Below are 18,261 nucleotides of genomic sequence, written 5' to 3' on the forward strand. Positions count from 1 at the left end.
CCCCCTCAGACCCCAGCCCCCCTCAGACCCCAGCCCTTGTCCCCCATCCCCGTCCCCCCCGCCCCTCAGGCCCCGCCCCCAGCGCCCCCCGCTTCGGCGCCTCCGGCGGCGCGGCCCAATCCCGTTATCCCGCCGCGCCGCCGCCTCGCTCCTATTGGTCGGGACGGCTGAGCGACGTGCGGCGGAGCCAGTGCGCGGCGCGGCCGCGGCCGGGGGCGGGACATCCTGCGTGCCGTGCGGTGCGGGCCGCCCCCGCCGCCTGCCCGGTGCTGCCGCGGCCTGGGCTGGGCCTGCCCGCGCCCGGTGCCCCCCGCGCCCGCCGCGCCCCCGGTGCCGCCATGCCACACAGCTTCAAACCCGGGGACCTCGTCTTCGCCAAGATGAAGGGCTACCCGCACTGGCCGGCCCGGGTGAGACCGCGGGGCCGCGCCGCGGGGGGACGGACCGGGAGGGGGGCGGGGGCCCCGGACTGGGATGGGGGCGGGATCGGGAGGGGGGACTGGAGACGGGATAAGGACTCGTACCGACCCCCTGACCCCGGACCGGAGGCCCCTGCCGGGATGGAGATGCCATAACGGTACCTGTACCGAGATGGGGATCCCGTACCGGGATGGGGGCACGGTACCGACGTGGGAACACGTACCGGGATGGAGATGTCGTAACGGGACCCGTACCGGGATGGGACGCCCTGTACCGGGGTGGAGATGCTGTAACGGTGCCTGTACCGCGATAGGAGGGTCGGTACCGGAATGGGGACCCGGTGCGGGGACGGGTGTCCCATTCGGGGTGAGGGACCCATATCGGTATCTGTCATGGAGTGTGGTCCGGTGCTGGCATGAGGGACCTGTCCCAGCACACAGACTGGATTGTGGGGTCGCATCCCAGCGCCCGTACTGGATTGGGATGTCCTGTACTGGGATGGGGCCCAGTACCAGTGTGGGGTGTCCCATTCTGGGCTGGGAGGTCCCATTCCAGCACCTCTACTGGGATGGGGGCCCAGGACTGGAATGGGGTGTCCCGTACTGGAATGGGGGACCCCATATCAGCCCCTGTCCTGGGATGAGGGTCCAGCCCTGGCTCAGAGATCCCGTATGGGAGCTCATGTCAGGACAGGAGCTCGGTACTGGGACGGGATCCTGCCCTGGGGGGGCCTGGGGCTCTGTCCCTTGATGGGGACAGCGAGGGGACACTCTGGGTGTGACGTGGCTGGGGGGCTGCTGTGAGCGCTCACGGTGCGGGATCAGCGGGCGCTGCTGCACTTTGGGGGAGTTATTTGGGATGCTAGAGTGCGCGGGGAGGGGGACAGCTGGTGCCACCGGCCGGGTGACAGTGTCGTGCCACGGTGCTGCTGGAGAGCGGGAGCTGCTTTGGGATGTGCTCAGCTGGGGGTGCTCGGGGGCTCTGCGGGGTCCCCGGGAGCAGCCGAGGGTGTGGCAGGTTCATCCACCGCCCCTGGATGGGAAGAGACTGGCAGGTGGAACCGTGTGGGATCGGGGAGCTCAGGGGGCCGGAGTCGACGCCGCTTGGCTGCACCTCGCCGTGAGATCTGGGATTGCCGCTCCTGCCGGGACAGCCCCTCTGCTTTAGCTCGCTTGCTTTTTGGGGAAGGGTCCCCCCGCCCCGAAGACCTCCCCAGCACCCCCTGCACACCCCGAGGCTCCCCCTGCCTGCGGCCCAGACTGCCTGGAGCACAGAAGACGGGGTGTCCAGCCGGCAGCGGGGCTTTTCCTGCGGCCGGGCTCCAGCCAGGAAGGACCCTGCGGCCGCTCAGCCATCGCCCCCCGCCCGCGCTGCTGGGATCCCGGCCATGGATCCCGGGGGAGTAGCACAAGGCCCACGTTGCCCACAAGACCTCGGTGCCGGATCCTTCCCGTTACTCTGGTAGAGATCCCACAGGGACTCGGATCTGTAGCCAGGGCCCCGTCCGGGTGCTTTCCTGCCGCGCTTGGCTCCAAGCGGGTGCCGGACCCGACGCCGCTTGCCGGGGCTGAGGACGTGTCACCGCTGTCTCTGACCTCCTCGTGCTTTGGGTTTCCTTTCAGATCGATGACATCGCGGACGGCGCCGTGAAACCCCCCCCGAACAAGTACCCCATCTTCTTCTTCGGCACCCACGAGACGTAAGCGCTGCCTCGCTCCCCCCGCTGGGCTCTGCCTCTGCTCCGGCCTCACCTCTGCTTTGTCTCTCTCCAGCGCCTTCTTGGGCCCTAAAGATCTGTTCCCTTACGAAAAATATAAAGACAAATACGGAAAACCAAACAAGAGAAAAGGCTTCAACGAGGGCTTGTGGGAAATCCAGAACAACCCCCACGCCAGTTACAGTGCCCCTGCGGTGAGTGTGGGCTGGGCAGGGGAGGGGGCAGCGGCCCCTCTGTCCCCCCGAGTCACTCCTCCTGTCTCTGCTTCTCCTCGCTGCCGTGCCGATGCTTCCAGCTTCCAGCTTGGCTTCCTTGGGGTGGAATTAGCTCCTCTCTCCTTCCCTGCCTTCTCCCTTTCTCAGGGAGTCCTCTCTCCTCATCTTCCTCCATGGAGGGCTTTCCCTCGGGCTTCCAGGAGTGCTGGAAGTTCCCACTTGCTCTGGAGGAAGATGCTTGTGCCCCGTTGTTGCAGTGGAAACGGGGTCGTGCTTTGTGCCGCTTGCCCAAAATCGCGGAGCTTTTGTTGTCAGAGCAAGACCTTGAGGCTTGCTCATCCCTGGCTCCTGGATCTGCTTGTGGACTGTTGGGAGGCCCCCTTCTCCATCCATTCCCGAGGTTCCCGAGCCCTCCAGCGGGATTCGGAGCAGGCCATGCTGGGGGATGGCTCTTTGTCAGCTGCTCGCGGGGGCATCTCATGACCTTAATTGGGATCCAATTTATTGTGTGAAGATCATCCCAGGAGGCGTCGGCTTCATAAGCTGAAGAGGCAGGGGAAGGTTTGTAGGGTGAGCGACAACGTCGAGGTGGTCCCTGGAGGTCGGCAGGTGCAGGGAATGAGCCCCCCGGGCCATGCCATGGCCGGGGCAGCAGTGAGGATGTGGTTTGAGGGGCAGGGGTGGGGAAATGGTCCACCCAAAACGGTGGCTGTAGGGTAAGGTGAGGCTGCGGAGGTGCTTGAAATCCTGGAGGTTGGTGGTGGTGAGGGAAGCAGCACCTGCCATGGCCAGGAATCTGCTGGGAACTCCCATCAGGGATGAGGGACCCAGCGAGGCTGAGGGTTCAGCAACACCAACTGCATCCTGTGGGCGAAAGGAGCAGGAGAAGACTCTGAAGTTTCCTCGGCTTTGAGATGTGAGTGAAGCCAAGGGTGAGGAGAGGCTTTCCAGCAGCTGCAAGAATCCTGGCTCTAGGAATGTCAGTGCTGCCACACACAAAGGAGCAGCCCAGGAGATGAGGCTGGGCTGTGAGGAACGTCCTGATGGACTGGAGAAACAAAGAGACCTTCAGGAAGCAGGACATGGGACATCCCACCTGGGAAGAGCACGGTGGCCACCTGGACTCCTTGTGTGGACCGTTCACACGGAGAGGGTGTGCGAAGAGGACGGGAAGAGGCCTGATCCAAGTGGAGGCAGAAGGAGAGGCTGAACCCAGCCACCCCGGCTTGTCTGGCGCCGTTAGGGCAGAGTGGGGCTGGGCTCTGCTCCCGGCTCCACGCTGCTCCAGGGATTTTGGCAGAGTGTGAGGATGGGGGGCAGAGGGCAGGAAGCAGCAGCATCCCGGGAATGTGTCACTGGCGCTCTCAGAGTGGTGTGTGAGGGGCTGTGGGAAGGGGTGCAGCGTTCCCGAGGAAGGGCTGATGTCTGGAGCCGCTCCGGAGGGATCCGTGCTGGGAGGGGAGGCTGCCCTGCGCTGCTCCGCACGCCCAGCTCTGCCCTCCTTCGCTCCCCACCCTTGGTGCCCCCTCTCCCTCCTCTCCTGCCCGCCCCAAACACCCCACAGGCTCCCCTAACCCTGCTGTCCTCCCGCTGCCTTTAGCCCGCGAGCTCCTCCGACAGCGACGTCCCCGAGAACGACCCCATGGCGGGAAGCGATGCCGGGGACGACGAGGACGACTCTGCCATGGCCACGGTCCCCACGGAGAAGGTGGACAGTGATGAGGACTCGGATCGAGGCAGTGACCACAGCGGGCTCAAGAGGAAATCCTTGGCCATGAAAGTGAGTGTGGGCTGGGGACGGGAGGGTGGCCCGGCCAGGGGACACCGTCGCTCCACCACAGAGCTTTCCTCAAGCCCACTATGGCAGGAGGTGGTGGAGAAACCAACTCCCTCTGGATCCTCTGGTGGGAAATGGGGCTCAGCATGGTTTTGGGGGTCTCACAGCTGTCTCATGATGCCTGTGGGGTGAGGGAATGGCCAGTCTTGGTGGGGTTTGCAGCCTGGAGGAGAATCCAGAGCTGCAGATCTGAGTGCAGCTGTTGCAGGGCTGGTTGGGAAAATTTGGAGAAAACCCTTCCTGGGAAGCATTTGCTTTCCAGGGTGGGTGGAAAAGGAGTGGGCTTCTCTCATCTTGTCACCTCTCCCTTGCCAGATGCCAGTGACGAAACGGCCTCGGAAATCCTCCAGTGACCTGGATCAGGGCAGCCCCTCTGTCACAGAAGAGGAGAACTCAGAAACGTCTTCCGAGTCGGAAAAAAACAGTGACCAGGTGAGAGGATTTGGGGAACCTGACTGGCTTGATACTCTGGTGCCACTCTTCCGCATTGCCTCGTATTTCTGTTTTCCTCCAGGACTTCACCCCTGAAAAGAAGCCGGTGGCCCGGGCTCCGCGGAGGATGCCGGCAGCGGGGAGGAAGAAGAAGGTAAAGGATCTGAGGGAGGCTGGAGAGGGGTCGGGGTCTGCGCTGTGGGGAGGGGGGAGCAGGGATGGCAGGGCTGTGCCCTGGGCTGGAGCACCCAGAGGGACCTCACAGGTCCCTTGGCGACCTGCTGGGGCTTGGGATGCTGGGATTTGGGCGCTGCTGGGTTTGGGGGCACTGCTGGGACTGGAGCAGTGCCACCCCACTGCCACCCTCCATCCCAGCCCTGCTCTCTGCCTGCAGAAAGTGGAGTCTGGCTCTGACTCCGACTCCAAAGTGGACTCGGATCTGGAGATGGGAAACACCACCGTGGACATGACCAAGTCAGACTCGGACTCGGACTCGGATGTGTCGGTGAAAAAGGCACCACGAGGCCGCAAACCAGGTACCCCCAGGACAGCTCCTGCTGCTGCTGCTGCTGCTCCTGCTCCTGCCACCACCTCAGGACGCGAGCGTGGGAGCTCGGGCATTCCCAAGGCTCTGGGGTCCCATCCTGAATTGTGGGCACATTCCAGAACCCCTCTGCCTCCACAGCTCGGGGCTGTTTTAACAGAGGGACCTCCAGGGCTCCTGCTAAACGTGTCCCCGTTGTCTTGCAGCTGAGAAACCCCCTCCCAAGCCCCGGGGCAGGAAGCCAAAGCCAGAGCGTGTCCCCAGCAGCTCCAGCAGTGACAGGTGAGGTCAGCTGGGACACTGTCACCCTTGGGCTGGCCTGGGGGTCACGCAGGGGTCTGAGCCTGCCCTGTCCTCGCAGTGACAGCGACAGCGACGTGGATCGCATCAGCGAGTGGAAGAGGCGGGACGAGGAGCGGCGGCGGGAGCTGGAGGAGAAGAGGAAGAGGGAGCAGGAGGAGGAGATCCGTCGGCTCCGGGAGCAGGAGAAGGAGGAGAAGGAGAAGAGGAAGGAGAAGGCGGAGAAGGGCGAGGAGGTGCACTCGGACTCGGACAGCAGCGCCGAGGATGAAATGGCCAAAAAGGGCCGGAGAGGCCGGGCCAAGGCTCCGTCCTCCTCGGACTCTGAGCTGGAGCAGGAGAAGGAGGTGAGTGTGGAGCTGTGGGGAGCTGTGGGTGCATGGACAGCCTGTCACCTCCCTGTCAGGCCAGCAGGGACCTCCAGGTGTGGCAGGGACCTGCCCTCGTGGTCTTGGGTTACCCTGTGGCTGCCCACACGATGTTGGGAAGGGTTGTGTCCATGGCATATCCGTGCCTTGGAGTGGGAGCTCTTCCCCTGGCCCAGGATGCCTCATCCCACTGTGGGCCTCACATCTGGCCCAGGGTGCCCAGAGCAGCTGTGGCTGCAGTGTCCAAGGCCAGGCTGGACATTGGGGCTGGGAGCAGCCTGGGACAGTGGGAGGTGTCCCTGGCCATGGCAGGGGTGGGACGGGATGAGCTTTAGGGTCCCTTCCACCCCAAACCATTCCATGATTTCCAAGATGCCCTTCCACCACAGTCGTGGGGTTTGCCCACCGTCCCCCTGGAGCCTTTGGGAGCGTGTGGGGTGACCGTGTGCCATGGGGTGACCGTGTGCCATGACAGTAGGGTGACGGTGGGGTCCCCATGTGCCATGGAGTGACCACGTGCTCTGGTGTGGGGTGACTGGGGTGCCCCTGGGCTGTGGGGGTGGCCGTGGGGCGGCCGTGGGTACCAGTGTGGCGTGGCCGTGGCTCCGTCTGCACCGCAGCGGGGAGGGCTCTGCCGCTCTCCCTGCATTGTTCTCTCCTCCAAGGTAAAGAAGCCGGCAAAGAAACAGCCCTCGGAGTTGTCAAGGAAACCAAATCAGAAGGAGAAGAGGGGCCGAGCAGAGGAGAAGCCACGGAACAAGTCAGCATCTCCACCTCTCCCCTCCCTCCCTTTCCTCCTGGGAATGGGGCTGTTCCTGCGTGGCTCCAGCCCTGGCACCCCGGGGTGGGGATGGGGCTCGTGGGGCTGCAGCACCTGCAGAGGGGCTGGGCTTGTTCCTTGCCTCCTCCTGAGCTGAAGGGGCTGGAGGAGCTGTTGGGGGTTACCAGGATGGCATTCTGTGGTGTTTTCTGTCTCCTGGGGCCTTTCCTGTCTGCATTGCGGGGAAGCTGGGGCACAGGGGAGCTGCCACCAGGGTGGAGGGGTCTTGGGATGCTCCAGCTGGTGCCATCCCCCTTGTTAGCCCAGTGTGAGCAGGGGGTTCACCCCAACCATTCCCCTCTTTCCTTCCTTTCCCACAGACCCCTGAAAGTGGAACGAGGCCGGAAGAAATCCGACCCAATCCCCGAGAGGAGGATGGAAAAGAAAAAGGGTGAGAGAGCCACTGCTTCCCATCACAGAGGGGAGGAGAGGGAGGGGAGGGCTCCAGGGTTGGTTGCCCCATCCCTGGGACAGGGAGGGATCAGTGAGGTTGTGCCAGGGTCTTTCCCAGTACTGCTGTGATCCCAGGATCACTTCCCTGATATTCCCTCCCCATCTTGGCACACCCCAACCCATCCTCTCCAGAGACATTCCCAGGACTGTGCTCAACTCCGGATGTGCAGGAGGACACAGACCCCTGCCGGGGAGTGATCCCAGTCTCCAGGGCAGATCCTAGGCTCTGGGCAGGGCTCTGGGCTCTGCTGGTGCCCTGACACCTCGGCCTGTATCTCCATCTCTGTTCTAGAGCCCACAGTGGAAGAGAAACTCCAGAAACTTCACAGTGAGATCAAGTTTGCGCTGAAGGTGGATAACCCGGTGAGTGCCAACTGCGGCCTGGCCTGGGACAGCCCTGCTCGTCCTTGCCTGGCTGTGATACCCAGGAATGCTCCTCCTCCTCCTCCTCCTCCCTCTGGGGGTGCTGGGAGGCCCCAGGTGCCCCCAGGGCAGCTCCTGATCCTGGTGCCCTCCGTGCAGGACATCAAGCGGTGTCTGAACGCACTCGAGGAGCTGGGCACGCTCCAGGTCACTTCCCACATCCTCCAGAAGCACACGGATGTGGTGGCCACGCTCAAGAAGGTAGAGCAGAGGGCTGAGCCCTCCCTGGGGTGAGTGGGGAGCCTGCCTGGTCCCCCAGCTCTAAGGGGGTCCCTCCTCCTGCTCCCCGGGGCAGATCCGGCGCTACAAAGCCAACAAGGACGTGATGGAAAAAGCGGCCGAAGTCTACACCCGGTTGAAGTCGCGTGTGCTGGGACCAAAGATGGAATCCATCCAGAAAGCCAACAAAGCCGGGCCTGAGAAGGACAAGGGGGAGGCAGAGAAGGGCCAGGAGAAGCTGTCAGGAGCGGAGACACGGAATGAGAAGGGGGAAGAGGAGACAAATGCTGGTAACATTCCTGAGCATCCCTGAACGTCCCGGGACTGTTCCGGCCTTGTCTGGGCACGTCACAGTCCCCTCCTTAGGGCATGGCCCGTCCTGCTGGATACACGGGACATGGGGAGGTGGAGGGATCAGCAGCTCCAGCCCTGCTTTGCTGGAGTGCCAGGAGTGGGAAAGGGCTGGATGTGGAATGCAGCGAGGGCAGAGGGCAAACCTCGAGCCCCACGCCCGGGCTCTGAGGGCCTCCGCACTGGTTTTTGCCCCAGGACGGCTCCTCCCTGCCAGCCTGAGCTCTGGTCCAGGCACAAAGGAATGTGGAGATGTCCTTGGACACTGGCTCAGGCTCTTGCACAGGGAGTGGTGACTGGGATCTTCCACCCTCGGAGCCAGGTCCCTGCCTGGGGCCGTCCCAGTGATGCTGCAAGAGCCTTCCCAGAGGAACTGACAGGGAAAATCCACCCTGATGGTGCCTCTGGGCTGGGGGGATGGAGGTTTTGGGGTTGCAGCTGTGGGGGTCAGGCCAGGCCTGGGGTCCCCTCAGGACCAGGGACAACCTGTGGCCATGGATCCTCAGCCCACGAGGGTTGGGATGGATGAGGGGATCCAAGAGGCTGAGCCTCTCTCTCTTCCCTTCAGACCTGTCAGGTCCTGTGAATGGTGAATCCCTGTCCCAAAAGTCAGAGGGCACAGAGGAGAAGGACAAGAGCCAAGGGCCGGGAGCCGGGGAGCTGGAGGCGTCCACAGAGGAGCCCCACAACAAGTGAGTGTGGGGGCAGGGCTGGGGGCCGGAGCCCCCCTGCCCGCTGGGCTCTGCAGGGATGATTTGGGGGCGTCCCGTGGATTGTGAAAGGGTACTCCCAGCTTGGGAAAGAGCTGGGATGTGGGAGAGGGACCAGGGGAGGCAGAGGGGCAGGGGGGGCTGAGCTCTGCCTGCCCCTGCCCTCCCCCAGCAGCGTCCAGGACTATCCCAAGGCCGGGCTGGAGCGAGCTCGTGGGGAGTCAGAGGCTGTGGATGAGGAGGAGGAGGAGGAGAGCTGAGGAAGCAGCTCCCACCTGGAGGAGGAGGAGAGGCTGTGAAGGGAGAGCAGCCTCTGCCTCGTCCCCTGCCCGAGTCACTTCACTAAGTCCCACCGTAGCCGATGTCCTTGGTCTTGTCCCGTGTCCCGTCCCTGCGGAGGCACCACCCGCGGGGGGGCTGTGCTGGTGTCTGTATTTGTCCCCCTCTTTGTTTTTAATTTTTTGTTTTGTTTTGGTTTTTTTCCCTCCTACCTAATTTCTTGTGATTTCAACCGACATGAAATGAATATAAAGGGTTTTCTAATGAAAAACACAAGGAACCCCCGTGTCTCTTTCTTGAGGCATTGCTGGCTGGGACAAGGGGAGGACCCCAACCCCCTGCCCAGGGTCACGGCTGGCAAACACCCCATGGGTCCCCGAATTCCCTCTGACCAGGATCAGGCACTCAGGGGCTGCTCCAAGCCCCTTTCCCCACCATCATGATCCTCTCTCCATCCAGAGGCAGCTGCTGGGGCCGGATCCCTCTGCCCCAGGGGTGGCAGCAGGGCTGGGCACCAACTTTTTGGGGTAAAAATAGAGTAAAAAGGGTGTGTTCTCTCCTAACTGCGCCAGGGAGGGACTGACCCTGGCATCCTCCTGCCCGTGCTGGGCAGCAGCTCAGTGTTGGTTTCTTTGCTCTTTTGCAACGCTCCCGAGCTTTTGTCCGTGTCCAATAAAGAATTCCCGGCTCCACCCGGCGCCGCCTCCTCTTTGTGCCCCGACCCCCCCTCGGAGGCTGCAGTAACTCTGCCCTGGGGACACTTGGGGTTTCTTTTTCCAGGGCTGATTTCACACTCCCTCCATAAACAAGACCCAAATAAAGCCCAAAAAATCCCGAGTGCCTCTTGCCCCACTGCTGGGAAGTGGGAGGCCTCCTCCAGCACCCCACTCCTGATCCCACTGCCAGGTCCTCTCCTCTCACTCCTGCTCCCACAGGGGCAGGGACAGGCTGGGGGGTCTGTCTGGGGAATGGGGGCCCAGGACACGGGGGTCCCCAGGTCTTGGGGTGGGGGTTGTTCCTCCAGAGCCCAGTTCCTCCCCCACACCCCCAAAGAAATCTCAGTCCAGTGCAAAACTAACCAGAGTTTATTGTTTCTTGTGCTGTTTTGACCCTACAAGGCCAGGGGTTTGAAGGCACCGAGGTCATGGGGGACCCCCAAGAGGCACTTGGGGCAGCCAAGGCACATCACTGCAGGTCCCCAGCAAGGGGACAAGGGACGGAGCTGGGGCAGGCAGGAGGGCCCCACAGAGGCAGGCACAAGGTTTGGGGGGCTGGGGGGGTTAGCAAAGGCTCCTAATGAGGCTTTTTTGGAGGGGAAGCAGCCCAGAATGGCTACTCTGTCTCCACCCGGCGCTGGCCCGAGGGGGAGAAGGGTCCCACCAGCCACGTCAGGGGGGTGTTGAAGGCCACGTGCTCCACCAGCTCGTCCATCAGCTGCCGGGCTTTGGTGGCGTGGTCGCGGGCTCGGGCCAGCACGGGGCCCGTCACACCCTGCAGGGAGGTGACGGAGGCCAGCGCTGCCCTCAGCTCCTCCACGTTGTGCCGGACCTGCCCCGCCGTGTCCTGAATGCTGGCGGGGAGGCCCTGCAGGCTGGACACCAAGGGCTGGCAGGAGCTCTGGAGCTGCTGGGTCAAGCCCTGCAGCATGGTCAGCGTGCCCGACTCCACCGTCTGTGGGGGGACACGGGGAGTGAGGGCGGGGGGACACCCCGGGTCACCCCGGGGACCTCCTGCCCTGCTCCTACCTCCGGTGGTGCCTGGTCCTTGCCACCACCCGGCTGCTTCTTGCTCCACTCCAGCCACAGCTGCTGCAGCTTCTCCTGCCCTCCCTGCAGCCTCTGGTCCATGCCTTGCCTCAGGTGCTCCACCTGGGAGAGGGGCACAGCCTGGCTGGGTGGGGGGACTGCCGGGGGACACTCCAGGGTGGCACAGGGGTTGCGGGGCTGGGTCTTACCAGGTCGAGGGTGCGCTGGAGCTGGGCCAGCAGGTCCTGGCTGCTCTGGCGGGCGCTCTGCAGTTTGCCCAGGGAGTGCTGGAGCGCTCGGTGCTGCAGCTTGGTGGAGAGCGAGCCCAGGCGCACGAAGTAGCTCTGCTGCTGCCTCTGCTGCTCCGGCTCGAAGCCCTCCACGGCCGTGGCCAGCTTGGCTGTGGGACAGGAGCTGCTCAGGGGGTCCCAGCACCACCATCACCACCCCACAGAGCCTCCCCCGCCCTGCCCAGACTCTGCCCACCCCTCTCTGGAGGGTTGAGATCAGCTGCTCACCCAGCTCCTCATCCGTCATGGGCAGGTAATGGTCCACCAGCTCCTCTGACTTGCCCAGCACGGAGCCCACGCCGCTGGCCACCATCTGGCCCACACTGGAGCCCATGACGGTGCTGACGCCGCTGCTGACCGCGGACCTGGTCAGCTCCATGCCGCCCTGCACAGCCCCTTTGGTCATGTCCATCACACCGGTCACCCGGCTGGTCACCGCGTCCTTGGCGCCGGCCACAGTGCTGGTCACTGCATCCTTGGCCCCGGCCACGGTGTTGGTCAGCGCATCCTTGGCCCCCGTCACCGTGGAGGTCACCAGCAGTTTGGTGTCCGAGATGAGCTGGGGGGACACACAAACCTCTGTTAAGCACTGGGGGACCCCGAGCATGCTGTGCACCCCAGCCCAGCCCTGCCCGGTACCTTCTCGGGGGGCTGCTGCAGGATGGGCAGCTTCTCCTCCAGCTTGTCCAGCCCTTTGCAGGCAAATTCATTGGCAGTGGAAACTGGAGATGTGAAAATAGGTGGATTTAGCACCCTGCTGCCTTGCAGGAGCACTGCTAGGGCCACGTTTTGGGGTACCCCAAAACTTGTGGAGTGTTTCCCCTCCCATCCTCCAGCTTCTCCAGCCCTTTATTCATTGGTGATACAAACAGGAGATGGGAAACCAGGTCCTCCCTCTCCTGCTGCCTCACAAGAGCTCTGTGAGAGCAGTTTTGGGGTCCCCCAGCCCCCGTGGGGTGCTGTCCCCCCCGCACTCACTCTGGGGCTCCAGCCGGGTGAGGAGGGGCTGGGCCCCGCTCACTGCTGCTGCTGTCAGCGTCTTCACCCCCTTCTCGGCGGCGTCGCAGACGGAGCGCACGTACGGGTGGCTCTCCTTGGTGCAGGCGTAGGCCGAGGACACCATGTCGTAGGCAGAGCTCACCAGGGGCAGGTTGGCCACGCGTGTCCCGATGCTCTGGGGCCCAGAAGTGCTCGGGGTGAGCATGGGGGTGAGGGACCCCCAAATCTCACAGGGAGTGGGGTGTGCTGTGCGCTTCCAACCCCCCCCAGGGATGGTTTTGGGGTGCTCCCATGGCTCTCCGAGCTCATCGGAGGGTGGGATAACCCCGATCCCTGTCTCCAAGCAGGGACCCCCTGGATCCCCCCCGAACCGCCCCCCTTGCCCGCACTGACCTGCTGCTCCTCTGCCTTGGGCTGCGCCGGCGTGGGCTCGCTGGTGGCCATGGTGGGGCTGGGGGGCACAGGACGTGACCGTGAGTGGGGTCAGACCCCCCCAGCCCCCCTCCCCGAAGGGAGGATCCCAAGTTACCCCTCCCCGGAACGGGGCAGCTCCCACGCGGTTGGAGAAACCCGGGACAGGGGGGTCCCTGGGACTGGGACCGGGACCACAACCGGCATCACAGGCGAGATTGGGACCGGGATCAGAATCGGCACCAGGATTGACACCGGGACCAAGACCGGCACCGGGACCGGAATTGCGATCGGGACCAGGACCGGGATCGCGATCGGAACCGGGATTGCGATCGGAACCGGGATCGCAATCGGGATCGGAACCAGGATCGCGGACCGGACCCGGATTGTGCTCACCGCTGGCAGCTGGGCTCGGTTCGGTTCGGCTGGGCTCGGTTCGGCTGGGCGCAGTTCGGCTCCGGGCTCGCCCCGCTCCTCCCCGCCGCCCTTTATACCCCGGAGCCCGCCCCGAGCGCATGTGACCGGAGCCGCCCAGCGGGGCCGGCCCGGGGCGGACCGGGAGCAGCGACTCGAGGCAGCGCGGGGCCGGGACGGCAGCCAACCCCCGGGACCGGGACCGAGACCGGGACCGGGATCCCCAACCCCCGGGAACGGCCTGCACCGAGTCCCCCGCCCAGCACCGGATCCCCCGGGACTGGGCTGCACTGAGCCCTGGAACCCCATTCCTCGGTCGGTGCTGCACTGACCCCCCCTCCCTGGTACCGGATCCCCCGGGACTGGGCTGCATTGACACCCCCTGGGGACCGGACACCCCCGGGACCGGTCTACACCGACCCAATTCCCCGGGATCCGGCTGCAGTGACACCCCGAGCCCGGAACCAGAGACCTCCTCCCCCAGCATTGGATCGCCGCCCCCGACCTTCCCTGGCACCGGATCCCCCAGGACAGACCCCCCGAGCGTCCCCTCCCCTCGTGCGGGTGCCAAGCACGGGGTCCCGGTGCTCCCCCACACCTGGCCCGGTGGAGTTGGTCAAACTGGTCCCAGTGCGTTCCGGCGGCAGGAGGGTGGGCAGTCCTGGGGTGCCCAGTGTCGCCCCACCGGCTGCTGTGACCACGCTATGCTTGTGACGTCGGGGATACCCCGGGGCGGACCCAGCCTCGCGGCCGTGACAACCGGGACAAAGTTCAGTGCCACACGGCTGCGGGTCACAGTCCAGATGTCCTGGCACCTTGTGGCACCCTCCATCCCAGCACCTCACGGAAACCCGTCCCGCTGTCCCACCTCGACATCCCCCTATTGGACCCCCCCTCAGCTCTGCCGCCCGAGCAGAGCCTCCCGGTGAGCCCGGCTCTGCCACTGCAGGCTCTGAGTCACTTTAAGGCCAAAAACGTTGTTTTCTTCCTCTTTAAACTCGTTTGAAACTGTTAAGACACGAAATCCCAGTGCTCCTGGGGCTCAGGGCAGCCCTGCATCCCAGACAGACTCATGCTGTGTCCTGCACATGCCACCATCCCCACAGGAGTCCGCAGCTGCGACAATGGGGTCCCAACCGTGCCACCACCGTCCCCACTGTCCCCACATTCAGGGTGGGATTTGGGTTCGTGGCTCTGGGTGGGTGCTCCCCCAGCTCGGTGGCACCGGTGGCTCAGTGCTGGCTGCAGACCGGGGGGGCAGCGGGCGCCTGGTGCGTCCCCCCCACGGTGACACAGCCCTCCCACTTGGACATGTCCACTGGGACATCCTCCGGGTACTCCACGAGCGCGGGGGCGAAGGGTCCCACGAGCCAGGGCAGGGGCGTGTGCTGCCCCACGTGCTCCAGCAGCCCCTCGAGGTTCAGCTGCGCCCGCGTCACCGTGTCCCGGCTCTGCGCCAGCACCAGGCCTGACAGGTCCTGGAAGGAGCGGGCGCTGGCCAGGGAAGCCTGGACGCCCTCCACGCTGTGCCAGACGTGTCCCGCCGTCTCCTGCACGCTGCTGGGGAATGCCCGGGCACCGGCGGCCAGGTGGGAGCAGGCAGCGTGGAGCTGGTGCAGGAGCCCATGGAGCATGGCCAGCGTCCGAGCCTCCACCTGCGGGGTGGGCAGCAGGCAGCGGGGGCTGGGGGTGATGGACCCCAACCCCGCCTGGACGGACACACACTTGCACCCTGTGGCTGCTGTTCCAGCCCTGCTCCAGGTGTCACGGCCCCAGGCGTCCCCTTGCCACGTGTCCCCACCTCAAGGGACTCAATGGCCGCCGTCCCCACCCTCTCCAGATGGCCCCATCCCTGGGTGTCCCCCACGGTCCCCCCGCCCTGTACCTCGCTGTGCTCCATGGGCACCGCGTCCTGCTGGCTCCACTCCAGCCACAGGCGGTGCAGATGCTCCTGGGTGCTGTGCCAGGGCCCGTCCGTGCCCTGCTGCCCTTCCTCGATCTGGGGGGAGGTTCAGCCGGGTGGGAGCACACCTGGGGGTGCCTGGGGCTGGCACGGGGCTGGCACGGTCCGTGCCCCATCCTTACCAGCCGTATGACGTGGTGGAGCTGGGCCAGGAGCCGCTGGGCGCGGTGCCGTGCCCGCTGCAGGTCCCCCAGCGAGCGCCGCAGGGCCCGGTGCGGCAGCTTGGCCGACAGGGAGCCCACACGGACGAAATAGCTCTGCCACCGCCGCTGCCGCTCCAGTGTGGCCACCTCCGTGCCCGTGGTCACCTCCGTGCCCGTGGTCACCTCCGTGCCTGTGGCCACCTCCGTGTCTGTGGCCACCTCTGTGCCTGCCGCCGCTGCTGTGGGACCAGGGGTGAGGGCAGCGTGGCTGGGCCATCCCACACCAGGCACTGGAGCCCAGCGTAGGCACCCACGGGATGCTTGGCCACCAGGTCATGTGGAGATGTCACCCTAAGCCAGGCGGCCTCTGCGGTCACCTCAGCCGTGACACGGGGCCAGCTCTGCCGAATGTCACCCAGTGCCAAGCTATAAATACCCGGGCAGGCACATGGGACTATATTTGCCTTTGAGTTTCCAGGTGAGAGTTCACCCAGTGCCATCCCGTGTCCTCCAGACAGGGACTGTCCCCTGCATGAGGTCATGGTGGCCTTGGTGCCTTGGCACCGCTGTGAGGCCACCACGTGTAGGCAATGCCAAGGTGGCACTGAGCAACAGGGTGAGGGTCCCAGGGGGGCTTGGCACCCCGAGGTTCAGGAGATGGTGGGCACTCACCCAGCTCCTCATCCGTCCCGGGGAGGTACCGATCCAGCAGCTCCTCCGATTTGCCCAGCACGGTGTCCACGCCTGTGGCCAGCAGCCGCCCCACACGGGTGCCCACCACGGCCCCGAGCACCGAGCGCGTCCTTGCCACCGCCCCACTCACCGTGCACGACACCAGCTCCCTGGTCCCGGCCACCACCTGGGAGGGGACAGCACAGGGACAGCTTGTGCCAGCTCCTCACTCAGCGCTGGAGCCCTGCCCGTGTCCCCCAGGTGACATTACCCTCTCGGGGGGCTGCTGCAGGATGGGCAGCTTCTCCTCCAGCTTGTCCAGCCCTTTGCAGGCAAATTCATTGGCGGTGGAAACTGGAGATGTGAAAATAGGTGGATTTAGCACCCTGCTGCCTTGCAGGAGCACTGCTAGGGCCACGTTTTGGGGTACCCCAAAACTTGTGGGGTGTTTCCCCTCCCATCCTCCAGCTTCTCCAGCCCTTTATTCATTGGTGATACAAACGGGAGATGTGAAACCAGGTCCTCTCTCTCCTGCTGCCTCACAAGAGCTCTGTGAGAGCAGTTTTGGGGTCCCCCAGCCCCCGTGGGGTGCTCTGCCCCCCGCACTCACTCTGGGGCTCCAGCCGGGTGAGGAGGGGCTGGGCCCCGCTCACTGCTGCTGCTGTCAGCGTCTTCACCCCCTTCTCGGCGGCGCTGCAGACGGAGCGCACGTACGGGTGGCTCTCCTTGGTGCAGGCGTAGGCCGAGGCCACGGCCCCGCAGGCAGAGCTCACCAGGGCCAGGTTGGCCACGCGGCTCACCACGCTCTGGGAGGGGGGGGACAGTAAGATGGGGTCCTCAGAGCCACCCGCAACCCCCCTGAACCCTCTGTGCACCCCTACCTGCACCTCCGGCCCGGCCTCTGCCGGCACCGCGGCGTTTTCGGCTGACATGGCAGCGGCGGCTGCAGCAGGAAGAGATTTCGGGGTGCCATGAGTGGGTGAGACCGGTGGGGACCCCCCGGGGGATGAGACCCCCCAGCACCTCCCAGCCCCTGCTCCCTGAGGGCTGGGAGCCACCAACTCAGGAGTGGGAGCGGCTGGTGGGTTCTGAGGGGCTCACGGGGGTGAAAGGGGCTTTAGGATGGGCTTGCCCTTCTCCCCTGCCAGGACGTGCTGGGACTGGGTCCCCTCAACCCCTCTTGGGTCCCCCCAACCCCTCCCAGATCCCCACACCCCCTTTTGGGGCCAGGGAGGGGTTTTTGGGTGATTCAGCCGAAGCCAGACTGGATTTGTCTGTCGCAATCCCGCGCTGGGGACGTGCCGCCCGGCACCGCCGCCTCGGCCGGGGCAGCCCCCGGACCCCCGCAGGGAGCCGAGCCGCGGCAGCCGCCCCTGGCCCCCAGCAGACCCCCTTGGCCCCGCAGCCCCCCTGGCCCCCGGCAGCCCCCCTGGCCCCCCGCAGCCCTCCTGGCCCCCGGCAGCCCCCCCCAGCCCCGCAGCCCCCCCAGCCCCGCAGCCCCCCTGGCCCCCGGCAGCCCCCTCTGGCCCCCGGCAGCCCCCCCTGGCCCCGCAGCCCCCCCTGGCCCCCGGCAGCCCCTCTGCCCTTTGGGGTCGCCCGTGGCACCCCCGGCCTGGCTCCGTGCTCTGCGGGGGACGAGTTCTGGGGGCATTCGCGGGGGCTTCAGGCAGGTCACTGGGGGGGGACGGGTTCCCTCGGGACCCTGGGTGTGTTCCCTTGAGTTTCTAGGGGTGTCCCTCTGGTGTCCCTGGGGTGTTCCGGGGACCTCGGGACCCCCGACCTCCCCCGGACCCCACGGAGCCCCCCGGGGACCTCCGGACTTCCCCCGGGACCACCTGGAGCCCCCCTGGAGCCCTTCTGGAGCCCCTCGGGACGCCCCCGGCCCCATTTCCCACCCTCCCGCTCCCGCCAAGCCCCGGGCACGGTACTCACGGGGGTGGGGGTGGGGTTCTGCCGCGACCCCCGGCCGAGACCGCGACCCCCGAGCCCCGCCCAGCGGGGGACGTGAGGGCGGCGGGAGCCAATCAGCGAAGGGGCGGGGCCGGGTCTCCGCCAATGAGGAGAGAGGGGCGGGGCCGGGGGCGTGGCTTGGGGCTCGGGGCGCGATCGTCGCGGGGTTCCGGGGGTAGCGGCGGGGACGGGAACGGCCCGGGGACAGCCCGGGGACAGCCCGGGGACAGGAACGGCCCGGGGACAGGAACGGCCCGGGGACAGCCCGGGGACAGCCCGGGGACAGGAACGGCCCGGGGACAGCGACGAGGACAGCGGCGGGGACAGGAACGACGCGGGGACAGCGGCGGGGACAGCCCGGCCCGGGCGGCGGACAGGAACAGCCCGGTCCCCTTGCCACGTGTCCCCGCGCCGAAGAACCGGTGTTCCACCCCCGCTCCAGGTGTCTCCACCCCAGTTTTCCCCACCCCAGGTGTCCCCTTGCCACGTGTCCCTTTGCCCCGCCTCAAGACACTCAGTGGCCGCTGTCCCCACACTCTCCAAGTGTCCCCATCCCAGGTGAACCAATTCCAAGAGACCCGATGGC

At 65.7% G+C, this 18,261-nt stretch overlaps 3 protein-coding genes across 7 annotated transcripts; 1 reads left to right on the plus strand and 2 right to left on the minus strand.

Moving 5' to 3' along the window:
- The first annotated feature begins 267 nt into the window (after positions 1 to 267).
- HDGFL2 (HDGF like 2) lies at positions 268 to 9,364 on the plus strand. Of its 4 annotated transcripts, none has more exons than XM_032092991.1 (16): positions 268 to 410; positions 2,043 to 2,119; positions 2,193 to 2,331; positions 3,953 to 4,132; positions 4,505 to 4,621; positions 4,704 to 4,775; positions 5,016 to 5,157; positions 5,372 to 5,447; positions 5,527 to 5,812; positions 6,499 to 6,593; positions 6,974 to 7,044; positions 7,399 to 7,469; positions 7,629 to 7,730; positions 7,825 to 8,038; positions 8,668 to 8,791; positions 8,982 to 9,364. In XM_032092991.1, exons 1-16 carry the CDS (start codon positions 339 to 341, stop codon positions 9,067 to 9,069), a joined length of 1,926 nt encoding a protein of 641 aa, XP_031948882.1. In that variant the 5' UTR covers positions 268 to 338; the 3' UTR covers positions 9,070 to 9,364. The 4 variants fall into 4 exon arrangements, with proteins under 4 accessions (XP_031948882.1, XP_031948883.1, XP_031948884.1 ...); XM_032092992.1 differs by having other exon boundaries at positions 8,985 to 9,364; XM_032092993.1 differs by lacking the exons at positions 2,043 to 2,119; positions 2,193 to 2,331.
- A 791-nt stretch (positions 9,365 to 10,155) lies between these two features.
- LOC116436087 (perilipin-3-like) lies at positions 10,156 to 13,039 on the minus strand. The gene is made up of 8 exons (XM_032092995.1): positions 12,930 to 13,039; positions 12,516 to 12,573; positions 12,102 to 12,297; positions 11,763 to 11,845; positions 11,352 to 11,682; positions 11,043 to 11,233; positions 10,834 to 10,956; positions 10,156 to 10,759 (listed from the first exon to the last, which is right to left on the minus strand). The coding sequence occupies exons 2-8, from the start codon at positions 12,564 to 12,566 to the stop codon at positions 10,421 to 10,423; spliced, it is 1,314 nt and encodes a 437-aa protein (XP_031948886.1). The 5' UTR covers positions 12,567 to 12,573; positions 12,930 to 13,039; the 3' UTR covers positions 10,156 to 10,420.
- Positions 13,040 to 13,908: 869 nt separating this feature from the next.
- LOC116436088 (perilipin-3-like) lies at positions 13,909 to 17,745 on the minus strand. Of its 2 annotated transcripts, none has more exons than XM_032092997.1 (8): positions 17,658 to 17,745; positions 16,607 to 16,668; positions 16,336 to 16,531; positions 15,997 to 16,079; positions 15,726 to 15,912; positions 15,033 to 15,289; positions 14,833 to 14,946; positions 13,909 to 14,602 (listed from the first exon to the last, which is right to left on the minus strand). In XM_032092997.1, exons 2-8 carry the CDS (start codon positions 16,655 to 16,657, stop codon positions 14,180 to 14,182), a joined length of 1,311 nt encoding a protein of 436 aa, XP_031948888.1. In that variant the 5' UTR covers positions 16,658 to 16,668; positions 17,658 to 17,745; the 3' UTR covers positions 13,909 to 14,179. The 2 variants fall into 2 exon arrangements, with proteins under 2 accessions (XP_031948888.1, XP_031948887.1); XM_032092996.1 differs by having other exon boundaries at positions 15,033 to 15,292.
- Positions 17,746 to 18,261: the final 516 nt, after the last annotated feature.

The sequence above is a fragment of the Corvus moneduloides genome, chromosome 28, assembly GCF_009650955.1.
Source record: "Corvus moneduloides isolate bCorMon1 chromosome 28, bCorMon1.pri, whole genome shotgun sequence".
In the NCBI taxonomy this organism is placed as follows: Eukaryota; Metazoa; Chordata; class Aves; order Passeriformes; family Corvidae; genus Corvus; species Corvus moneduloides.